At 44.7% G+C, this 20,506-nt stretch overlaps 1 protein-coding gene across 1 annotated transcript in view; it reads left to right on the forward strand.

Moving 5' to 3' along the window:
- The window catches only part of LOC121168184 (RNA polymerase-associated protein RTF1 homolog), a 49,286-nt gene that overhangs the window by 8,437 nt on the left and 20,343 nt on the right, over window positions 1-20,506 (forward strand). The window contains exons 2-4 of the mRNA XM_040998064.1: window positions 5,303-5,413; window positions 17,931-18,078; window positions 20,050-20,254. Coding sequence (XP_040853998.1) covers window positions 5,303-5,413; window positions 17,931-18,078; window positions 20,050-20,254 — 464 coding nt within the window. The remainder of the gene's footprint in view (window positions 1-5,302; window positions 5,414-17,930; window positions 18,079-20,049; window positions 20,255-20,506) is intronic.

Here is a 20,506-nt window from a genome sequence, read left to right on the forward strand (position 1 = left end):
CTTGGCACTTGACCTATGATAGTACAGCACTGTCGTCATCAAGAAATAATACCACAAGTATTTATTAGTTGTGTTTTCTTTTTTTGGCACAGGAAAAAATGTTTTAGGTGAGTAGGCTATGATGAAAAAGCCAAGAGTGCCCAGGTTTGAATTCTGGCTCTGTGTGTCCTACTGTGTGACTGGGTAAGACGTGGTTTAGAGAAGTTACTCACCTTCTCGCCTGCTGCTTGGCTTCTTCACCTTTGGGAGGGGGGTGATAACTACTTACTATGGATTGTTACGAAGATTAAAAGCACCTAGATCTAGGGCCCGGCGGCGTGGCCTAGCGGCTAAAGTCCTCGCCTTGAACGCACCGGGATCCCATATGGGTGCTGGTTCTAATCCTGGCAGCTCCACTTCCCATCCAGCTCCCTGCTTTGTGGCCTGGGAAAGCAGTCAAGGATGGCCCAAAGCCTTAGGACCCTGCACCCGCATGGGAGACCTGGAAGAAGTTCCTGGTTCCTGGCTTTGGATTGGCATAGCATTGGCCATTGTGGCCATTTGGGGAGTGAATCATCAGGGGGAAGATCTTCCTCTCTGTATATCTGACTTTCCAATAAATAAATAAATCTTTAAAAAAAAAAAAAAGCACCCAGATCTAGTATGTGCAGTATAATTTAGTATTGGGATTAGCAGGAAGCAGAGCAAGCAATCATTTGTTGCATTACACTTTTTTTTTTTTTGAAGATTTATTTGAATGTTTCATAGAGAAAGAGAAAAGAAATATCTCCTATCCTCTGGTTCACTCTCTGGGCCTGGGCTAGGCCAAAGCCAGGAGCCAGAACTCTATCTGGGTTTTCCATGTGGGTGTTAGAGACCTAAGGACTTAGGTCATCTGCTTTCACAGGCTCATTAGCAGAGAGCTGAGTCAGAAGTAGAGCAGCCCGGACTCAAAATGGCACAGTACGAACCCCAATTTGTTGCATTTTTGGATGACTGAGCTGAGTTGTGGAGAAGAGAAAAGGAAACCAACAGGATCCCATATGGCTGCTAGTTCTAATCCTGGCAGCTCCACTTCCCAGCCAGCTCCCTGCTTGTAGCCTAGGAAAGCAGTCAAGGATGGCCCAATCCTTGAGACCCTGCACCTGTGTGGGAGACCCAGAAGAGGCTCCTGGCTCCTGGCTTCAGATTAGCTCAGCTCCAGCCATTGCAGCCACTTGGAGAGTGAATCATTGGATGGAAGATCTTCTTCTCTGTCTCTCCTCCTCTCTGTATATCTGACTTTCCAATAAAGAAAAATATATTTTAAAAACAAAAAAAGAAAGAAAAGGGAACCATGTGACAGTAAATCCTGCCATGTCCAAGGCTTACATATTTGTACTTCCTCCTTTAATCTTACCGTAGTCATCAAGACAAGGCAGTGAAAATATTGGAGTTGATAATGGTAGGATTTGGATGTGTTGGCTAGTATTTGTTATCCGATACTGAGTTAGATGTCAGAAATATATTTATGAAGGTATGTAGCCAACTTTGTACAGAATAGAATTAAATTGTAAGTTTATTTCAGCACAAATATTTTGGAAGTTTGAAACCTAATTTCCACCCAATATGCCAGTGCCCAATATAGGCACTGGTACCAGTCCTGGCAGTTCCATTTTTTAATTTAAATTTTGTTTTTAATATTGTTTGCATATTTGACAGGGATGCACACCCATGTGGGTCTCTGATTAGGGTGGAGGGACCAGGTATGGAGGAAGGTGGGTGGGACAAATGTTTCAGGTTTTTGTTTTTTGTGGGTTTTTTTTTCCTTTCCACTTCTGTGTCTGCATGGGAGGAAGGGAAGGAGGCTGCTCCTTACTGTCAAACTACATCAACACCCAGAGATGGGGGAAGTCATTTGGTGACACCATTGAGACCTCAATGTGAGGAAGAGTGTTCTAAGGTTATTACTTGAGGGGTGTTGATAGTTCTGATCCAGGATTTAGGAAATCTGTCCATGGTCTTTTGGTTGATAGAGACCACCTTAGTGCATTCACAGACCCAGGAACATGCTATAAAGCTTGGCCAGGAGAATTTTCCAACCTGTTCTATCCAACCTGTTCTCTCCATCCTCTGACAAGGCAGTCGACATCCTTTGCTGGCCTAGAGGTCGTCATGTCCCCTGTGTGTTTCTGTATATGCTGTCCATTGCATAGGCATTGGCAACTGAGGAGGTTCAGTCCTGATACTTGCACTCCAAGGTCAGACCACACATCCTGATTTTCCCTGTGTCCAAGGTCTGAGTACAGTGGTCTAATGGGGGAGCCCCCAAGAAACCTCGCATGAGATGACCTCAGACTTGACTTGTATGCACCAACCAGTGCAGAGTCAGGCTCAGTCTGTCACCTGCACCAGCCAGCACACATACTGGTAGATGCAACTGCCTGATCAGTTCCACCCAGTCCCATATCTCACGTGAACGAACAGGTGCTGCAGCCCAGGCAACCAGGCTTCTACAGACCTGATCCTCATGCACACCAGCGGGTACTGTGTCTTAGTTGGGATGACCCTCAATAATCCCCTTCAGACTTTCAGCCCAGCCTGCTTTACATCTAGCTCTTGTACACTGTGGGTACTGTGGCTTAGCTTAGTCTGAGTCAACCCTCAGGTATGCCAACAGGTGCCACTGCCTTGTCTAGACTGATTATTTTTTTATTTTAATGTATACTTATTGTTTTATTTTATTTTATTTTATTTTACTTTTATTGTAAAGTTAGATATATACAGAGGAGGAGAGACAGAAAGGAAGATCTTCTGTCTGGTGATTCACTCCCCAAGTGACTGCAATGGCTGGTGCTGAGCTGATCTGAAGCCAGGAACCAGGAACTTCCTCCAGGTCTCCCATGCAGGGTCAGGGTCTCAAGGCTTTGGACCATTCTCGACTGCTTTCCCAGGCCACAAGCAGGGAGCTGGATGGGAAGTGGAGCTGCTAGGACTAGAACTGGCGCCCAGGTGGGATCCCGGCGCGTTCAAGGTGAGAACTTTAGCCACTAGGCCATCGTACCGGACCCCAGACTGATTCTTGTGCTCACCAGGAATAGGTGGCCACAGTTCTGCTAAGCTTGCTGCCAGGACTGGATCTTCTGTGTTTGCTCCACTTCTGATTCAACTCCCTGCTGATAGGCCGGGAAAACAGCAGAAGTGATCCAAGTCCTTGGGTCTCAGGAAATCGATGCATACCAGGGACCCTCAAAAAGTTCCTGGAAAATGAATGTTATTAAAAAAGGAAGGAAGGAAGGAAGGAAGGAAGAAAGAGGGAGGGAGGGAAAGAAAGAAAGAAAAAGAAAGAAAGAAACAAGGAAAGAAGAGAGAAAGAAAGAAAGAAACGAACGAACGTGCAGGGGCTAGTGTTGAGGTGTAGTAGATTACCTTGTCATCTACAATTCTAGTATCCATATGAATGCCAGTCCTAGCTTTTCCACTTGCAAGCAAGCTCCCTGCCAAAGCACTTGAGAAAGTAGTGGAAAATATCCCAAGTATCTAGGCCCTTGCCACTCACGTGGGAGACCTAAATGGAATTTCTGGTCCCTGGGTTCAACCTTACTCAATCTTGGCCATTGTGGCCTCTTGGGGGGTTAAACCAGCAGGTGGAATATCTCTCTTCTTCTCCCTTACTATCTCTTCCTTTCTCTTTCTAACTCTGCCTTTCCAAAGAATATATTTATATAAAAAGATGAAAGTTATAGATGGACATTAATATTTTAATTGCATTTCTCAACAGACTTTTTAAAAACACTTAATTTAGTTGGGAAACAGAAACAGCAACACCACCAGGTCATTTATCTGCTGGCTTATTCCGAGATGCCCTTAACAGCCCAGCCTGGGTCAGCTGAAAGTCAGAAGTCTAAAGCTCCCTTGGTTCTGCCATGTGGGTGCCTTGAGCACCTGCCTGCTCTCTCCTGGGGTGCACTTTAACAGGAAGCTTGAGTCAGAAGCGGAGCTAGGACTGGAACCCCAGTACTCTAGTATGAGACGCAGGTGTCCAGAGGCCTGACTTCTCCATCTTACATCCAGCTTCCTACTGATGTGTCTGGAAGACAGCAGAGGAATGTGCAAGAATTTGGATCCCTTGTCACCCATATGGGAGACCAGGATGGCGTTGCTGACGCTTGACTTAGGTCTGGCCCAGGTTTAGCTGTTGGAGCCATTTGGGGAATTAGCCAACAGAAACATGTCTGTCTCTGTCACTCTTTTATTTTTTTTTAATTTTTTTTCAGATTTTTCTTATTTTTTGTTTGTTTTATTTTTAATTGGAAAGGCAGATATACAGAGAGAGAAATAGATACAGAGAGAAAGATCTTCCATCCACTAATTCACTCCCCAAGTGAGTATAGTGGCTGGAGCTGAGCGAATCCAAAGCTAGGAGCCAGACCTTGGGTGCTTTCCCAGGTCACTAGCAGAGAATTGGATAGGAAGTGGAGTAGCTGGGTGGGAGAAGAACCAGTGTCCATATGGGATCCCGGCAAATGCAAGGCAAGGATTTAACCACAAGACTATCATTACAGACGTGACAGTAAGTTTGTACCCTTTTATTTTTATTTATTTATTTATTTTGTCCTCTTCAAGCACTCAGAATAGAAAATGAGGGGCAGGTGTTGGTCTAATAGTCACGACACCTATTAGGATGCCCACAAACCACATTTGCAGTAAATGGATTTGGTGCAGGCTATAGTTCCTCGTTTCAGCTTCTTGGTAATGTGGACTCTGTGGGCTCTGGTGATGGCCATGCAGTTGAGTTCGCACCACCCATGTGGGAGACCAGGATTATCTCCTGACTTCAGTCCCTGCTCTTGGCTGTTGCAGGCATTTGGGTGTCTGTGTGAGGTGAACCAGCAGATGGGAAATCATTCTGACATTCTTTCTCTACCTCTTAAATAAATAAATTACTTAATTCAAAGAATTTGCAAAATGACCTCAAAGCATCTCTACAGAGGTGCTCAGATCATCAGTCAGTTGGGCCACTTAGTACAGTGAGCTTTGTGAACAGGGGAGCTCGTTCACTAGCTCCAGTGCTAGTGGAAAGAGATCAGTAACAGTTTGGGGTAGCCACCAGTTTCTAGTTAGTTTCCATTTTAGATGTAATTTTCTCATTAAGAGGGAGGGGGAAGATTTGATGGTCTTTAGCACCTTGGAATAGCAGCTATAAGTCTCTTGTGTGACTGAAGTCTTCATGATGGTACCCTTTAGTTGCAAGTCAAGAACTGCAGGGCAAGTGGACATCTCACTATTCTTGGATATTGCTTCTGTGCTGACCAGTGCTGGTGTGACTGTCCTGCCTCCTCAGGAGCTCTTGTCGCTGGCGAAGCGGAAGCGCAGTGATTCTGAGGAGAAGGAGCCACCTGTGACTCAGCCTGCAGCCTCGTCTGACTCCGAGACGTCTGACAGCGATGATGAGGTGCGTGTGCAGGGGCGAGGCTGGGGGACCCAGCATGTCTGAAGACTCCTGAAATGGTGATACCCAGTGACTTTTTTCCTTACATTGAGACTTACAGATTAAGATGTATCAGCATTTTTTTATATATAGAAAAGTCAGATTGTCATATTCATTTTACTTCTGGTATCAAGTGAGTGCCTCTATGCGATGTCCTGGCCATTCTTTATTTAGCCTGCTTGCTAAAGAAAGGGTGCTACTTATTAGTTTTGTTTTTTGCCTTAAACAAGTATTAATTTATTAATCTAATTTTTTAAAAGATTTATTTATTTTTATTGGAAAGAGAGAGGAGGACAGACAGAGAGGAATATCATCTGTCTGCTGATTCACTCCCCAAGTGGCTGTAATGGCCGGTGCTGAGCTGATCCAAAGCCAGGAGCCAGGAGCCTACTCCAGATCTCCCAAGCGGATGCAGAGTCCCAAGGCTCTGGGCCATCTTCGACTACGTTCCCAGGGCACAAGCAGGGAGCTGAATGGGAAGCTGGGCTGCCGAGATTAGAACCAGTGCCTATATGGGATCTCCCAGAGTGTTCAAGGCAAGGACGTTAATCACTAGACAACCATGCCAGACTCAAAAAGATTGTTTTAAAGGAATCTTTTAAAAATTTTATTTTTGATGATGTATATATAGCTGCTTAGGGTGGGAAGGGTCAAGGATTAGGGGAGACTGGATGAGACCATTGTTTCCAAATGTTCTGTTTCTTCTTATATCCAGGAGAAGGGGGCAAAAAGGCGAAGAAGCCATACCCAACCACGCAGCCCTCAGTACCCAAGAATGGATAACAGCCACTTTTTTGTGATCCTGGGGTTCAGATGTGGAGCATCCTCTGAGGGTTCTACTCAAGTAGTTTTGATAGTTCTGAAATGCTGTCACTATCACTGATGCAAAAATAAGGATATCTTCCAAGGTCCATTGACTGGCATGGTTCACATTAGGGTCTGACTAATCTTGACATTTACCAATGGGTGCTGTAGCTAGGGTCAGCCCAGTCTGCCCCCAGTTCCACCTCATGCTGCTAAGTGCTACAGCTTAGCTCAGCCCAGCAAGCCCCTGTCTCAGCTCTAACGTGAACTGGCTGATGTTGCTGCCTAACTTGGCCTGCCCTGCACCCAGTCCTGTTTCTTGGATCTGTCAGCAGATATTATGAACTGGCCCAGCGTGGCCCACCCCAGACCTGATCCACACATATGCCAGCCCTTTGGCCAGCAGGTACCATAACCTGGCCTGGTCTGGGCTGCTCCTTGCCTTGGTTCTTGTGCTCACCTGCAGGGACTGCATCCTGACAGAGTTCCCTAAGCTCCTCTATCAGGTCACCTCCCACTGGCACACCAGTGAGTCTTTGGCCTAGTCTGACTTAGTCCACTTCCTGTCCTGGCAGGAACAGTGGTCTTGCCCAACTGGCCCACACCCCATCTAGTTCTCATTGTTGGGTACTACAGCCCAGCCATACCTGGTCCATGCCCAAACCCAGTTCTTGCATGGTTCAGCAGGTTCCAAGACCTAGCCCAGCCCATCCTGCACTCTCCCTGGCTCTCACAAGCACCAGCAGGTGCTGGAATCTAACTCAATCTGGCACACCCCAGGCCCAGTCCATACCCATGCTGAGGGACACTGCAGTCATGTCCAGCCCAGATTGCTGCCCCCATTCCAGCTCTTGTGCTCAACAGTGGGAACCACAACCCAGCCAGGACATCCCTTTAGCTCCTCAGCCAGGCCTGTTCCCAACCACAGATCTTGGCACATGCAAGAGGTTGCTCTGCCCCAGCTAGGCGTAGCCCATCCCTTGTCTTGACGTTTGTCATTGGATGCTGCAGCCTGGCTTGGCCTCTCCTGCCCTGAGTGCCAACTCTCACTGGTGGGTGCTGCAGCCTACCCCTGCCCATTCAGCTCCCATCCCTGGCTCATGCAAATGGTAGGTGTGATAGCCTAGTCTGCCATGACCCACACTCCAACCTGGCTCCTACACATTCCAGTGAGCTAAGTTTGGCCTGGCCCTGTCTGTTTTTGGCCCTCTTCCAAAACCATTCCACACACATGCTGGCAGGTGAAGCTGCCCTGCCCAGCCTGACCAACAGCTAGGCCTGAATCACATGCTCACCAGGGGGAGCTATGGTCCACCAGGGGAGTTTCCCAAGTTCCCCCACCAGGCCCACTCCCAGACCCAGATCTCACATGTGCTCACAGGTGCTAGCTAGGCTCTTACTAGGCATATTCTGTCCCCTCTATCCCAACCCATTCATGAGCTGCTGGATGTTGTGGCCCAGCCCACCCTACACCCTGTTCTTTGGTGTGCCTGTGGCTGCTACAGCCTGGACCAGTCTGGCCTGCTCCCAGCCCCAGTGTCCATGAGTGTCAGAGAGTTCCATGGTCATGCCTAGCTCAGCCAGTCACCATTCCCAGTGAACTCTTTTTTTACATTCTGACTGACTGTAGTAACTTTCTGCTATTATTAATAATTCAGCAGACTCAAATTTGCTTTCCACAGCAAGAGGTAGTGAATTGTTTCTTTTTTTTTAAAATTTATTTTTACAGAAGTTTTCATTTCTTTCAAGCTGATAAGATAACCCGATGTGTTAGGAAATGAATTGAACCTATGAAGTATTTGACTGTTTTTGTGTTTTAAATGCGTATACCATACAGGAAACTGGGGATATTTTCCCTTCTTTTTGTTCTTACAAATATAGACAAAAGGGCACTAGAGAAAAAGCGATCCCATCCATTAGGTCACTGCCTCAAAATAGGCCTGCAAAGGGATGTAGAGAGGCTGCTAGGAGTGGGAAGTCCCCCAAGGGTGGCCAAAGCCCACCACTGTCATTTTTAGATTTCGTTTTTCATATCAAGGTGCTGTGAGTTCCCCTTCTCATTCACACTGGAATGTGCCATGGTGTATTTTTGGTCTTTGTGGTTCCCTGAAGACACAAGCAGTAGCTGTCCTTGGAACTCCAGCATTCTCTGCATTCCTATTGTTAGGTCAGAGTCCTTGGTAAGGCAGTCCTTACCTCTTCTGAGCTGCTTCTCCCAGGAGGGTGGTATGTGCCTACCCCACAGCCTTAGAGGACCCCAAAACTTGGGCTGAAGCAGATCCAGTATCCTCAATACTGGATTCCTTTTTTGCTTACAGCTGCCTAACCAAGTAAGGAAAGTGCTCACCTTAGAATGCTGTCCAACTGTTTTTGCACTAATTGGCGAAGAAGCTGACAGCCCAGCTGTGCCCTGCCCGGCAATAGATGAGCCCCTGAGTGTCTTTTCCCCTGCTGAGTCCTTAGCTCATGGGCAGCCCCCAGGTGCCAGGCCTCCTGGAATAGCAGTCTTCACAGTGCTGCCATCCTAATGGATTCTGGTCCTTTGGTTTGTACAATTTCTTTGGCCTGGGCTGCTACTATAGCATAGAACACCTCAAAGTTAGAGCAAGATTACTTTTTTTGCCAATTAAGAAATAACTATTAAAAACTTTTTTTAAAAAACTAATATTTTAAGCAGAAGAGAACAAGAAAATAAAATCTACCATCCACTGGCCCACTCCCTAAACATGCCAACCAGGAGTCAGGAACTCCGTCAAGTCTCCCCTGTGACTGGGAGGACCCCAGTGCTTGAGCACCTGCTCTCTTCCCTGGTGCTAGTTAGTTGGAACAAGGCTGAGATTTGTACTTAGGCACTCTGATGGGAGACACAAGTGGCATCCTAAGGTACTAAGCCAGAAGTACTCCCCTGGCAACTTTTTCCAATCTGGCCAGCCACTGGAGAACTCAGTGTCATCACTATGAATTCAGGATATCGCTCTGATAGGTGTTTTAACTAGGATCAGGAACTCAGAGATTAGCTTTCTCTTTCAGAATATTCATATGCCTGCCTTGAAAGGAAAGCTATGTGTTTTGCAGTAGTTTCTTATGTCTTCTTATATCTGCTTTGGCTGATATCTCTTTGTTACCGACAATCACCTTTTAGAAATTACAATTGTTGAAATATTGATGTACCAGGAGCTATTCCCAATATTGAAATCTTTTCATGTGTCTCTCCATCATTATTTGCAGTTGGGTTCTTTTCTCTCTCTCTCTCTCTCTCTCTCTCTCTCTCTTTCTCTCTCTCTTTCTCTCTTTTTTAAGTTTAACAGAAGGAGATCTTTCATCTCTTTGTTCATTCTCCAGACAGTTGCAATGACCAGAGACGGGCCAGGTTGAAGCCAGGAGCTTGAACTAGAAATAGAGCAACCAGGACTCAAATCAGCACATATATGAGGTGCTGGCAATACAGACAGTAGTTTTACCCACAGTGTCATAATACCAGCCCAAGTAGGTTTTTTTCTTTTCTTTTTTTTTTTTTTTAATTTATTTTTCTTGGAAAGTCAGATATACAGAGAGGAGAGACAGAGAAGATCTTTCCTCCACTGATTCACTCGCTAAGTGTCTGCAACGGCCAGACTGAGCCAATCAGAATCCAGAAGCACAGAGCTTCTCCTGGGTCTCCCACTTGGGTGTGGGGTCCCAAAGCTTTGAGTCATCCTTGACTGCTTTCCCAGGCCACAAGCAGGGAGTTGGATGGGAAGCGGGGCTGCTGGGATTAGAACCGGGGCCATATGGGATCTCAGTGCATGCAAGGCAGATTTTAGCAACCAGGCTACTGCACAGGTTCTCAATTTTTTTTTAAGTTTGATTTATTTTAATTGGAAAGTCAGATTTACAGAGAGAAGGAGAAGCAGACAGAAAGATCTTTCATCTCCTGGTTTACTCCCCAAATAGTCACTGGATTGGAAGCTCAGCAGCTAGGATTTGAGCAGTACTCTGAGGTGGAATACCAACATCACATTTGGTGGCTTACTTCCCTTGCCACAACAATACCTATGCTTTGGCTAGAGCAAAATGGTACCTGGCAAATCGATGCAGAAGGGAAATGGAGAGAAGTTGTGGAAATCTATCATTAGGAAAAAAGTTGGCACTTTGGGCATGAAGTTTAAAGGCCAATTAGTGAAGAAAGAAGCAGGTGTTTCATGTATACAGTGTTTTTCAGTAGGAAAAAAAATCAGCTACTTTTGGTGAATCAGTTATTCTCAGTGACGTCATATTTAAACACTCTAAAAATGTAAAACCATGGGGACCAATATGGTGATATAACATGCTAGTCTTCTGTCTGCAATGCCAGTTCTACTCTCACCTATTCCACTTCCATGCTGATGATCTAGGAAAACAGACGAGAGTGACTCAAGCCCTACATTGGATAGGGCAGAGTCTTCTGTAGGTATATGCTGGTAGCATTGCATAGTGGTAAAAGCCATCACCTGCAATGCTGGTGTTGCTTGTTAGTGCCAGTTTGTGTCCCGTCTGCTCAACCTCTGTTCCACCACCCTGGTAATAGCCTGGGAAAAGCAGTAGCAGTAGATGGAGCCCCAGATGCATCTCTTGGCTACAGCCTGGTCCAGCCCTGGCCATTGTGGTCATCTGGGAGTGAACCAAGAGATAGAGGTTGATCTGTCTCTCACTCACTCTGAAACTCTAATAAAATAATTTTTTAAAGAAATATAATAAAGCAAATAAAAACATGTAACTACCAACTCCACAAGAAGTAAACCTCAGTTGTCACTTGTTACCAGGAAAAAGCATTTTGGATTCAAAAAGGTTTTTTTTGTTTTTTAAGATTTATTTATTTTTATTAGAAAGTTAGATATACAGAGAGAAGGAAAGACAGAACAATCTTCCCAAAGAAATAAAGAAATAAAAGCTTTGACAATTGTGGCCATTTTGGGAATGAACCAGTGAATGGACAATCTCTCTCTCTTCTATTTGTGTGTGTGTGAGAGAGAAAGAGAGAGGAAATGAGAGAGAGAATGAGAGACTCTGCTTTTGAAAAAAAAAATTTTTTTTTTTACCTATAAATGAGGGCCAGGCATGATAGCCTAGGGGCTAAAGTCCTTGCCTTGCAAGTGCTAGCATCCCATAAGGGTGCCGATTTTAATTCTGGCAGCCCTGCTCCCTGCTTGTGGCCTGGGAAAGCAGTCGAGGTTGGCCCAAAGCCTTGGGATCCTGCACCCACATGGAAGTCCAGGAGGAGTCTCCTGGCTCCTGGCTTTGCATTGGTACAGCTCTGGCTGTTGCAGTCACTTAGGGAATGAACCAGCAGATGAACCATCTTTGTCTCTGTCTCTCCTTCTCTTTGTAAATCTGTCCTTTCAATGTAAAATGAGCTCTTCTGACAGTTGCTTCGATTTAGTCTAACACTCAGTTCATATAGACTCTTACACTGCCAAGGAGATCTTAGAGATCATCTGAGCTCCTTTAAGAAATGGGATCACAGAGCCTCGTGCAGTAGCCTAGTGGTTAAGGTCCTCATCTTGCATGCTCCAGGATCCCATGAGAGTACCAGTTCTAATCCTGGCAGCCCTGCTTTTCACCAGGTCCCTGCTTGTGGCCTGGGAAAGCAGTTGAGAATGGCCCAGAGCCTTAGGATCCTGTCCTCGTGTGGGAGACCCTAAAGAGATTCCTAGTTCCTGGCTTCAGATCAGCTGAGCTCCAACGGTGGTGTGGCACCTTGGGAAGTGAATCATTGGACAGAAGATCTTCCTCTCTGTCTCTTCTCTGTATATCTGCCTTTCTAATAAAAATAAATAAATCTGAGAGAGAGAGAAGAAATAGGGATTCATAGAATTCTAGTTCCCTTCTTCTTTTGTGAAATGGTACTTTGGGGAACAGGCATTTGGCTTAGGAGTTAGAGCACTTATGTTCCATGTCTGAGCACTTGGGTTTGGCACCATCTCTGGCTCCTGGCTCCAGATTGCTGCTAACACAGACCCTCACGGGATTGGAATGCTGCTATTTATGCAAGCATCTGGATTGGGTTCCCTGCTTCTGCCTCCAGCTCCGGCCTACCCGCAGCCACTTGTAGCATTTGGGGCATAACCCAGTAGATGGAATCAATCAGTCTACCCATCCTGTCTGCCTGTCAAATAAAAGCATTACAAAAATTAGTATCGTGCCTTTACTTTAAACTTAACGGTTTCCATTGTGCTTTTAAGCTCCTTTTTTCCTCTGCTGCACACTTTCTTGAAGGATGTGTGAAACACTGCTGTTAGGGTTAGGGTAACTGCTGTTATTCCTGCTTTACAGGATGAAGGCCAGAGTTATTCCAGTTCCTTTGACTGCCAGTCCCAGTGTTGTCTGTCACTAACCCAACTGTTACTCTGTAACCTGACTTCAAAGTATCTCATTCCCCTGGTGACTGCAGTTCAGAGTGAGTGGGCTGGGTTGAGATCTGTGAGTGTGGTGCTCTCGCCCATAAGACATCATCCTCACTGAACTCTTCACGTTGCTCCCCTGAATCCTGGTTGCCAGGATGCTCAAAGTGCTGAGCATCTCAATGCCACCTAATTGCAAAGTAGCTGCATCTCACCCTCTGTTCCTTCTTGTCCTGGAGCTGAATGCCAGGAAGAACAGCTGCTTACCCGAGTGCAGACCTGCCTATCACATCCCACACACTGTCAGGAAAGTGTGCGATTGTGTAGTGCACACCTTCCTTCTAGCATTAGGGGATTGCTACCCACAAGAATATCTTAAATTGGCAAGAATCAAACTGCTAATTTTTTCCTAATTTCTTCCTTCCAGCCTCTGTTGTAGATGGACATCCCTGCATGTATACGTGATGTGAGCATTTGCCTGGTGCTGTGGGGGCGTGCGCACATGTATGCTTAGGAAGCAGGCTATCAGGGGCAGGAGAGTCCTGCTGACAAGGGTGCCTTTCCCCGGGCCTACTCAGGCCTCTGTACTACAAGTTCAGGTACAAACCACCAGGCACTGTTTTTCTTATTCTTACCTAATGTCTGGTTCACTTTAGGGCCCTTTTAAGTTTTCAGAAGAGCTTAAGATACCCCGGAAGCACAGGTTTCCAACAATCAGCAGTATTAGTCTCTTTGTATAGCCTGGTGAACTAGCTCTGGGCTAGTTCATTTCTGAGATCATTTCTCTGTCAGCTCTGCTTGCCACCAGTCTTGACTGCTTCCTTGGTGGTTTATTAGACTCCTGGGAGACATGGGACAGGGTGAATGTTTAAAATGCGTGCTTGAACCAGAAAGCATTCAGGAGTCTGTTTTACAGTATAAATGTAGTATGTTATACATGTAATCTGTTCTTCAGGAAAAGGTCTTTGGGAAATTATGGGTACCCATTTGAGTCTCTGAATTAAAGTGGCATAATAGTGAGACAAAGTCCTAAATTTTATGTGATTATTTATTTCTGATGATGGAAATGCAGAGGAGGGGTTCTGTTTAACCATAAAGTAACTTTTCTGGGGCTAGGGTTAAGCTGCCACCTTGAGTGCCAGTCATGTCCTGACTGTTCTGCTTTGAGTCCTGGTTGTTCTACTTTTGATCCAGCTCCCTGCTAATGCACCTGGGAAGGTCATACATACTTGGCCATTGCACCCACGTGGGATACCCAGAAGCTGCTCCTGGCTCCTGGTTTCGGCCTGACCCATTGCAGGAACCAGCATATGGAAGTCTCTTTCTGTCTCTTCACTCTCTAACTCTACCTTTCAAATAAATAAAAAAAATAGATCTTTTAAAAAATAAAACACTTTTATAGAGGAAGAATATACAGTGGCTGCAATCTAGAATCTCAATTATTCGTATAAAGTTTTATTTATTTTTTTTTTAATTTAATTTTTTTTTTTTTACTGGAAACTCGGATATACAGAGAGGAGGAGAGACCTAGAGGAACATCTTCCATCTGATGGTTGACTCTGCAATTGAGCGCAACGGCTGGAGCTGAGCCAATCTGAAGCCAGGAGCCTGGAGCCTCTTCTAAGTCTCCCACGCGGGTGCAGGGTCCCAAAGCTTTGGGCCATCCTCGACTGCTTTCCCAGGCCACAAGCAGAGGGCTGGATGGGAAGCAGGGCTACCGGGATTAGAACTGGTGCCCATATGGGATCCTAATGTGTTCAAGGCAAGGACTTTAACCCCTGCGCTATCGCACTGGGCCCTGAAATTTTATTTCTAAAAGTAAAGTGGCCTGCATTATTATAATTCCCCTGAACCTGGAGCTGTTGCTTGTTTGCATTGGGCAGGCCAGACCCTACTGAGTCAGGCTTACGGAGGGTAACATAGCCTGATTTGCTCAGGAATATTCAAAATTATTGACTGGAAGAAAGGTTTCTTTATCATGCATTGGTTTGTCTAGGAAAACTCCTTTTAAATTGAAGAAGTTTTATTTCCTTCTCTTTTCATTTTTGTATTTTTCTCCCTCCCCTGCAAGGGATAAACATCATAGGCTACAAATAAGTGACAGTTGCTTGGCTCGGGCTGTGGCAGATTGAGGCAGATGGGGAGGAGTTGTAACAAGGGGAAAAATAAGTGAGTCAAACCGCTTCCTGATGCCTCCTGAGTTGGATTTACCTGTGTGACTGCATATCTAGATCATTTTGTTTTCTCCCTAGCAAGTAAGCCCACAGCTTAGCTGTAGTACACATGTTAAAACCAACTCTGCAGGCAAAAATTGACCTAGGCACTGTGACATATGTATGACCCTAATTGCTGCCACTGGGTGCGAGTCCACAGGCCTACTGCTCTCTTTGGGAAAACTGGTTCACACTCATTTTAATAACCATAGAATATTTAGAATAGTGTGCTTAGTTCTGCTGTTGATTGTAGCAGGATATTATTTATATGCTGTTGACTTCAGTAACGTCTGTGTTGTAACACAGAAAAATAATTTATTTATGCTCAGTTAACAAACAATTTCAAAACTTCAACACTAGCCTGTGTACCTTCCATGAAACATTAAAATTTGACATGATTGGAAGCTTGAAATTGTTGGTTTTAAAAGAGAAACACTAGGTTTTCTTTCTAGATACTTATCTGGTTATTGAAATGTTATAGTACAGATTGTAAATTCACTTCTTAAAGGAGAATACACTGTTCAATTACTTATTATATTATTCTAGACCATGTAATTTATATTAACATTCATTTATATCTATTTATATTCATCTGGCCCTTCTACTGATGCCAGAATAGATCTTTTAATGGGTGGTGGTCGTTGTGGTGTAGCAAGTAGGTAAAACTGCTACCTTTGATGCCATCATTCTATACAGGTACTGGCTCATCTCTCAGCTGCTCTGCTTCTGATCCAGCTACCTACTGATGTGCTTGTGAAAGCTGCTGAAAATGACCCAAGTTCCTAGGCCTCTGCACTCACATGTGGGACCCAGACAAGCTCCTGGTTTTGGTGTGGTCCAGACCTAGCCATTTTAGCTGTTAGGGAAGTGAACCAGCAGAAAGAATATTGTCTCTCTCTCTTTTTTTTTTTAAAGATTTATTTTTATTATTTTTTTATTGGAAAGGTGGATATACACAGAGGAGAGACAGAGAGGAAGATCTTCTGTCCAATGATTCACTCCCCAAGTGAGCACAACGGGCCGATACTATGACGATCCGAAGCCAGGAGCCTCTTCGGGGTCTCCCACGCGGGTGCAGGGTCCCAAGGCCCTGGGCCATCCTCGACTGCCCTCCCGGGCCACAGGCAGGGAGCTGGAAGGGAAGCGGGGCTGCCGGGATTAGAACCGGCACCCATATGGGATCCCGGGCGTGCAAGGCGAGGACTTAACCACTTGCGCCACCGTGCCGGGCCCACCCTCTCTAATCTTATCTGTTGTTAGGTGGGAGGGTAATTATTACTCATTTTTTAAAATATTGATTTGAAAGATTAAGATAGAGAGATCTGTCCTTTAGCCCACTCCCCAAACAGACAAAACAGACAGGGCTGGGCCAGGCTAAAGCCAGGAGACTGGATCTCCAAATAGTGTGTCTCATATGAGTGACGGGTCCCTGGTATCTGGATCATTCTCTACTATTTTCTAGGCACAGAGCAGGGAGCTGGCCTGGAAGTCAAGCAACTGGACTCAAACTGGCGCTCAGATGTGAGCTATGGGCATCCCAGGCAGTGTCATACCGTACTGAACCACATCAACCCCTGCCATTCCTTTGTAGTAGATGCAGAGGCTGCCCTTTTCTTCAGTATTGATTATAAAAATATTATTACAATAGATTTAATCTTCAATCTGTGATGATGGAAAGATGAAGATTATTCTTTATAGTACATAGAACAAAGTTCTCAAGTAAAAAATATTTTTCACCTAAAATCATTCTAAATTGAAAAGTTGAAATATCAAAGACAGGCAGATTGTTGCTTTGGTTGTTGGTGTCCAGCAGTGTAGTTCCTGGGTACATACCAGGACTCCACTTCCAATTCAGTCTCTTACTAACGTCCACTGTGGAGACAGAAGGTTCAAGTACTTGTGCACTTCCACCCAATAGTTCATTTCTTAAATGGCTGAAAAAGCCAGAAGATCCCTCCCTGCCTCTCCTGTAACTGCCTGAATTCCAAACATGGACCATCTTCTGCTGTACTTGGAGGCACATTAGCTGCAAGTTGGATTGGAAACAAGAACAGCTGGGACTTACACCTGTATTCTGATATGTGATGTTGATATCAGCTTTGGCATCACAAGTTGTGACTTAACCTAACCCTGCTGCACAATTCTGGCCCTAGGAGATGATTTGTCTTTCAGCCTTGGAATGGTTAACTGTTTATTTGCCTGCCTATCACTTTGATGATGGCAATTGCAGGTTGTTTAGACCTCTAGGACCTTCTGTTAAGGCCCAATTGAAACACTATAGCCTGATGCAAATTTTTAACAGAAAATACACACCAATGTATTTAATGATCTGCTTCATGTTCTGCCTCCTTGATGTTGGTGCATTGCAACTGTCCTTGCCAAAAAAATGACACGAACTAACCTTTCTTCCCGTGCTTTCTGTAGTTGCCTCCTGGGCATGAGCTTCATTCCCTGCCTTCCTGAGACACAAACACAACCTGTCCTGCTAGTTCCTGCCATCACTGCCCCACACATGACAAGCTGCTTTCTTCTGCATTTTTAAATAATGCTGCTGATTTGCCATAAGGTTGATACCATTAAATTCCAGTTACAATAAAGACTACATTAACTAAGTTTTGTTTATTACATGAATTCTGTGCTATTTCTAAGAAAAGGTGCAGAGCAGAAGTTGTGTAGTTTTTATATAGTTTTGAGGGAGAACACAAGGGCTCCTCTGCACTGGTTCACTTCCAAATGCCTGTGACTCCCAAGGGACGAAAGCCAGGAGCTAGGAATTGCATCCAAGTTGCCCACATGGGTGGCAGGAAGTTAAATGAGCCATCACTGCTACCTCTGACGTTAGCAGGAAGATATCATCAGGAACCAGAGACAAATCAAACCCAGGCAGTGCAACATGGGATGTGGGCATCCTAACCAGTGGCTTAGCTGCTAAGCCTAACTCCTCAAGCCCCCTGAAGTTAGGATGTTTCAACCAAGGTTTTAAGATCTGTTTTTTGTGTAAGGTGTGTTTGTTTGGCACTTAAGCAGTAGAGACCTTGCAATCTCAGCCTTTTCCAATGAGGTCCCTATTCCTACTTCAGTTTTCCTCTTTCTTCTTTCCTGTAGTGGACATTTGGGAACAACAAAAACAAGAAGAAAGGAAAAACCAGAAAAACAGAGAAGAAAGGAACCATGAAGAAACAAGCCAACAAAACTGCCTCCTCAGGCAGTTCAGACAAAGACAGTTCAGCCGAGAGCTCGGCCCCAGAGGAAGGTGAGCAGAGCAGCACCCCTTCCCGCCATGGCCATGCTGCCTCTGTCCTGAGTCCGTGCCTGTCTGCTTCTCCCGGGCGAGAGCCCTCCGAGCATCCTCATGAGGCGAGGACAGTACTTGCAGTCTGGGTGGTTGGTAGCATGGGTCCGTGACAAGTCCCTGCGTTTGCTTTAATTCACTTTACTCTAAACACCTACTCTTCCTTTTTCCTGTGGCCATACAAGGTCTGATTGAGGATGGAAATCCTAGAGTCAGTACAAAATGCTCACTTTTTTTAAAAGCAATTCCAGAATTTCTTAGTAACACAGGATTGACAAGTGAACTTGTCAAATGAATAGTACTTACACACAAAATGGCCTGTGTGGAATTGGCCTAGGCTGGTTTTAGCACTTGCTTGTAGATGCTAACTCAGTCCTTATTCAAAGGCTGAGTTAACCTAACACTCCTGCGTATACTCTTCCATACCACCGTTTGTTCTTTTATGATCCTGTGTAATTGGGAGTTCACTAATTAGTTTAATGACTCATGAAAACATTGGTTTTTAAAGTGCCAACTAATAATGTATAAGAAATTATAGTATTAGAAAAAAATTACCATTTTTAACTGTTATTGTAATAACTGATTTACTAAGAAGTATTGGTGATTTTTAAAACTTTTTGGGAAACAAGAGATTTATAAAATCTCAAAACATCTCCCTAAGTGTACTAAACTATAAAGACAAAAAGGCCTTTACAAAGGAGAAAGCTGAGAGTGTCACCTTAACCATGTGGTCCCAGTAACACCCACTCACAATGGGACATGTACTGCTGATGTGATCTATTGAAAAGGACACAATCACTTAAGGAAGATTCTTGCCAAGAACTCATACGTTGAATCATTTCTTACAAAACAAACCAAAGAAAATTGGAGAACATTTGATAACTGTTTCTACTTAAAATAGCTAAAAATAAACGATTAAAGTACAGTTTCTCTATTGCACCAGCTGTATTTCCGTGTCTCAGTAGCCAAGTGCGGTAGCTGCCATCCAGTAGAGAGCATCTTGATTATCACATCACAGAACTCTTTAAGACAGTTTTGTGGGCTTCTACATACTCTTTCACAAGGCCAGAGGCAGGAGAGACAAGGCTGACTCAGATGAAGGCTTCTAGTGGGACATGATGGCCAAATGCTATGTGTGATCCTCAGTTGGTTCCAGCTTTGACTAGAAAGGATAGTGTTGGGACAGCTGGTGAAATATGAATATGGACTGCATATTAGATAACAGAATTACATCAGTGTTTAATTTTTAAATTTGGCAATTGTATAATTGGTTATGTGAGAGAATGTTCTCCTTAGGAGAAATATTTATTGGGGAAAGCTTCGGATCACTGCAAGTTTCAGTTGGGTAGCATCCATAATAAAAATGTATACCCTATTTTATAACTGTAGACAGAAAGAAAAGATAAATTGACCCTGTTAACCATAGGTGAATATAAAAGTCAAATTATTCCTCCAGTTTTTTTTTTGTTTTTTTTTTTTTTCTGTAGGTCAAAGTAAAATAGGTGAATTAAAAAGTGCAAGTGAGGTGTGGTTTTTAGGCTACTGTCATCAGTTACGACCAGGGCAACCCATTACAGGGTGCCTGAGTTCAAGTCCCGGCTCCAACTTCGGATTCCAGCTTCCTGCTAGTGCCAGTCCTGTTGCTACTGCAGGGGAAGCCTTCGGCAGTGCCAGCTCCTAGCTTCAGCCCCAGCTGCTGCTAGCATTCAAGGAGTGAACCAGTGGCCAATGGACGGGGAGCTCTTTCTCTCTTTTTTATTTCTCAAAAAGAACAAGCTCATTTCTATTCCTGCTTAAAGTTCTTTAGGCCTTGTTAAGGTTACCAAAGACAGTGCAGGGCTGGGCCCCAGGGCACAGGCCAGGTGCTGATGACTGTCAATGTTTGGGGCGCCTTGGCTGCTGTGTAATCTAGAGTTTGGGCCTTTGTTGCAGGTGAGGTGTCAGATTCTGACACCAACAGCTCCTCTTCTAGTTCAGATTCAGACTCTTCCTCAGAAGATGAAGAGTTCCATGACGGCTATGGAGAGGACCTCATGGGAGATGAGGAAGACAGGGCCCGTCTGGAGCAGATGACAGAGAAAGAGAGAGAGCAAGAGCTGTTCAACCGCATAGAGAAGAGGGAGGTGTTGAAAAGAAGGTAAGGTTGCAGCTGCCCTGCCTTTTCTGTGTATTTCTTGTCTCTCATCATGTCCTCTCCCGCGTACTCCTGTCTTGTGCAGATAGTGTCCGACCTTTGGCTGTTGGACTTCCAGAATTTCTACTGTCCACCTGTACAAAAGCCTCCCATATGGCCATTGTTTTTTTAGTATAGTGTTTAAGAAATTACATCCAACATTATTATAAATTAGATTCATATTAGGTTTTGTTCACTTATAGGCAAATCTACATG

The sequence above is a fragment of the Ochotona curzoniae genome, unplaced genomic scaffold, assembly GCF_017591425.1.
Source record: "Ochotona curzoniae isolate NIBS_2020 unplaced genomic scaffold, NIBS_Ocur_1.0 patch75, whole genome shotgun sequence".
In the NCBI taxonomy this organism is placed as follows: domain Eukaryota; kingdom Metazoa; phylum Chordata; class Mammalia; order Lagomorpha; family Ochotonidae; genus Ochotona; species Ochotona curzoniae.